Source organism: Vigna umbellata, chromosome 7 (assembly GCF_029865625.1).
Source record: "Vigna umbellata cultivar VRB3 chromosome 7, Vumbellata_1.0, whole genome shotgun sequence".
NCBI lineage: Eukaryota > Viridiplantae > Streptophyta > Magnoliopsida > Fabales > Fabaceae > Vigna > Vigna umbellata.
Genome location: NC_142171.1, coordinates 33,574,381 through 33,577,149, shown reverse-complemented (window position 1 = coordinate 33,577,149; position 2,769 = coordinate 33,574,381). Strand labels below are relative to the sequence as shown.

General features: G+C 31.9%; 1 protein-coding gene across 1 annotated transcript; it reads right to left on the bottom strand.

Moving 5' to 3' along the window:
- Positions 1–1,117: 1,117 nt before the first annotated feature.
- On the bottom strand, positions 1,118–2,419 carry LOC148195802 (BAG family molecular chaperone regulator 2-like). Its single transcript, XM_088094114.1, has 2 exons — positions 2,009–2,419; positions 1,118–1,550 (listed from the first exon to the last, which is right to left on the bottom strand). The coding sequence occupies exons 1-2, from the start codon at positions 2,250–2,252 to the stop codon at positions 1,327–1,329; spliced, it is 468 nt and encodes a 155-aa protein (XP_087950240.1). The 5' UTR covers positions 2,253–2,419; the 3' UTR covers positions 1,118–1,326.
- Positions 2,420–2,769: the final 350 nt, after the last annotated feature.

The window sequence follows — 2,769 nt, the reverse complement described above, 5'->3', positions numbered from 1 at the left end:
TGGGTTTACACAAACACAAGTAACAACTTAGCTAACTATATAAGGTATTGACACCACTCTTTTATCCAAAACCTTAAGACAATGGGTTATTGGGTCTTTCATCTTTATATATTGTTCTATTTTCTCATTTTTATCTAATGTGAAACTTAGACTCAAACTTGATACCAAGAGAGAAAAAAAAGTTAAAAAAATAATTAAAATTAAAAGTTATATTTATAATTTTGGAGGTATAGGAAAAAGGAAAAGAGATGAGGAAGAATCACCCTAAAATCAATCATTCCTTAAAAAAAAAGATTTCAAATATCAATAGATTTTTTGGTTCTCTAGATAGAAACAGGATCACTAAACGGAACAAATAAAATGATTCCGTAAGCGAACAAGATCCAAAATTCCATTGATTTTGCTTCCCATGAAAAGAGGATCCTTCTCCATGCTGGGGCCTCTTCCATGGCTGACCACAAAGCTTCCTCATTATTATCATCAATATTAATAGTACTAAAAATAAGGCCATAAATAAATATAAGTTCGAATAGTTCTGAATGGTTGTTAGATGAATTTGATTTGTTGGACATGTAATTTTAATTTAAAAAATTATTTTGGAGATTAACAAACATTCGCGTCTCAAGAGATGCAGATTGCTCTAAGATCTCAAGCCATCATCTGCAAAAATCCTTTCCTCTATTATTATATTGTTTATTCGTAAAATTAACAATATATAATAATCTTAATTATTTCTTACCTAATAATAAAATTAAATCATTATGAGTAATCATTTATATATTATTATGAAAATCATAATATGTTTATTGAATTCATGAATTTTTTATACTATAAAATTTGAATAGCTTAAAATAAAAACATTCTGAATAAATTTAAAAATATCACTATAATGAAAGTAACCCTTTAATCGACAAATTAAACTTTAAAACTCATAATCTGCCATCTTTTCTGGAAAAATTGTCCCAGCCTTAGCAAAGCTTCCCTCTTTAGCTTTATCATTGTTAATTAATCTACTTTTTTCGGCGTGCACGCGTGGGTTCATGAACATACATATAGGACATATACAATCATGATAAGAAAATTGTTAAGTAAGAGAAGAAAACAACACTCCACATCATTCACAAAACTACGCATAATGACTAGGCATTTCATCAACTAAAACATTTTTAATGAAGCCATGACACCAAACAACACATAACATAATTAGGTTCTTACACTCTAACGTAAAAGTGCGAAAAACACGCGTGCCTCACTAGATTAAACTTCATCAAAGTTTACTTCGAGGTTAACACTAATTGATATTAACGAGTTTGGTTAATTAATTAATCACACATAGATGGTACGACTTGGATTGCTAATGGGTCGGTCTCTTAAGCCAAGCATTTTCTTCTCTTTTATAGCTGGATCCTCCAATAGAAGAACCTTGTCCTTGTCTCTCACCCCAACCATATGTAGATATTCATCGTCTCCTCTCTCTTTACCCTTGAACAGAAGCCTTTGCTCTCGGGGCTCAAAACTTGTGACCAATGACAGGATAATTTTCAATTCTCCTGCAAATTATTTCTATTAATGGAAAAATATATTTGGTGATAAATAAAAACAAAGTAGAACTAATATTATAAAATAAAAACAAATTTTGAAAGATATTCATTTCAAAATTTAGATTTAGACTAATTTAAATCTAATATGTGAGAAAGACTATCAATACAGGGATCATTATACTCTTCTGAACCAGTCACCAAAACAAACCATTAGCTCATGATATCACTTATTAAGGAAGAGATTTATCGAGGAGACACAATATCAATGAGATATGAGTCATATCATATAAGGAATTGACACTACTCTTTACTCAAAACTTTAAGATAATGAGTTAATGAGTCTTTCACCTTTATATAATATTTTACTTTCTCATTTCTATCAATTGACTTAGATTCCAACATCTTAAACCTAATTTATAGCAAAAACTAGAGCCATTTTGAAAAGAGGTGTGGTAGAATAGACATACCAAAAGTTGACGTGGACTCAATAGAAATTTGGTGTGAGTGTGAGACAGTTGACACCGTAATTGTGATCAATCCTTCCCCTGAACTTAGGTTGCTCTCCCTTTTCTGAACAAGCATGCCGCCAGGCCTAAGTTCCCATTGGATTTGACAAATGCCCCTACAATCATTTTCTGTGGGTGTTGCTTTGTTCCCATTTCTAAGCTTGGAGCCGCTTCGGCTGAACCTCATTGACCTCAACATAATCATCTTGCTTAATTTCTTTCTTCCCTATTGCTGTATTCCTTTGAAGAGGTGAAAGAGTAGTAAGAGGAGCTGAATCGGTTATATAATACTAGAAAGCGTGCATATGGACGAAGAAAACATGAATAAAATATAAGTTGGCTTTGTGTTACTAAAAAGCAAGACTTAATTGAACAGAAAAGCCAATGAGTTTGCAACATGTGTAAGATAATGGAGGCATTGGGTTTTTCTGCTGATTTTGAAAATCACTGTGGCACATGGGTGGTGGGTACCCGAGAACACGCTAGCTTGATTAGTGGGCCAAACTCAACAGATTATAATAGCTACTTGCTTCCTTGTCCTTTTTAAGTCGAAATCGAAAGTTTTGTTTGAGGAAAATGATAGTTGTAAGAACTGGGATTTCCTCTAAATTATCACCCACTTCAGATATAACAAAGAGTCTCAATTACCACAATAAATATAATAATTATGAATTTCTGAAATTTATCTCTTCAAATTCTTGACAAACAATTTCCATGTTTCT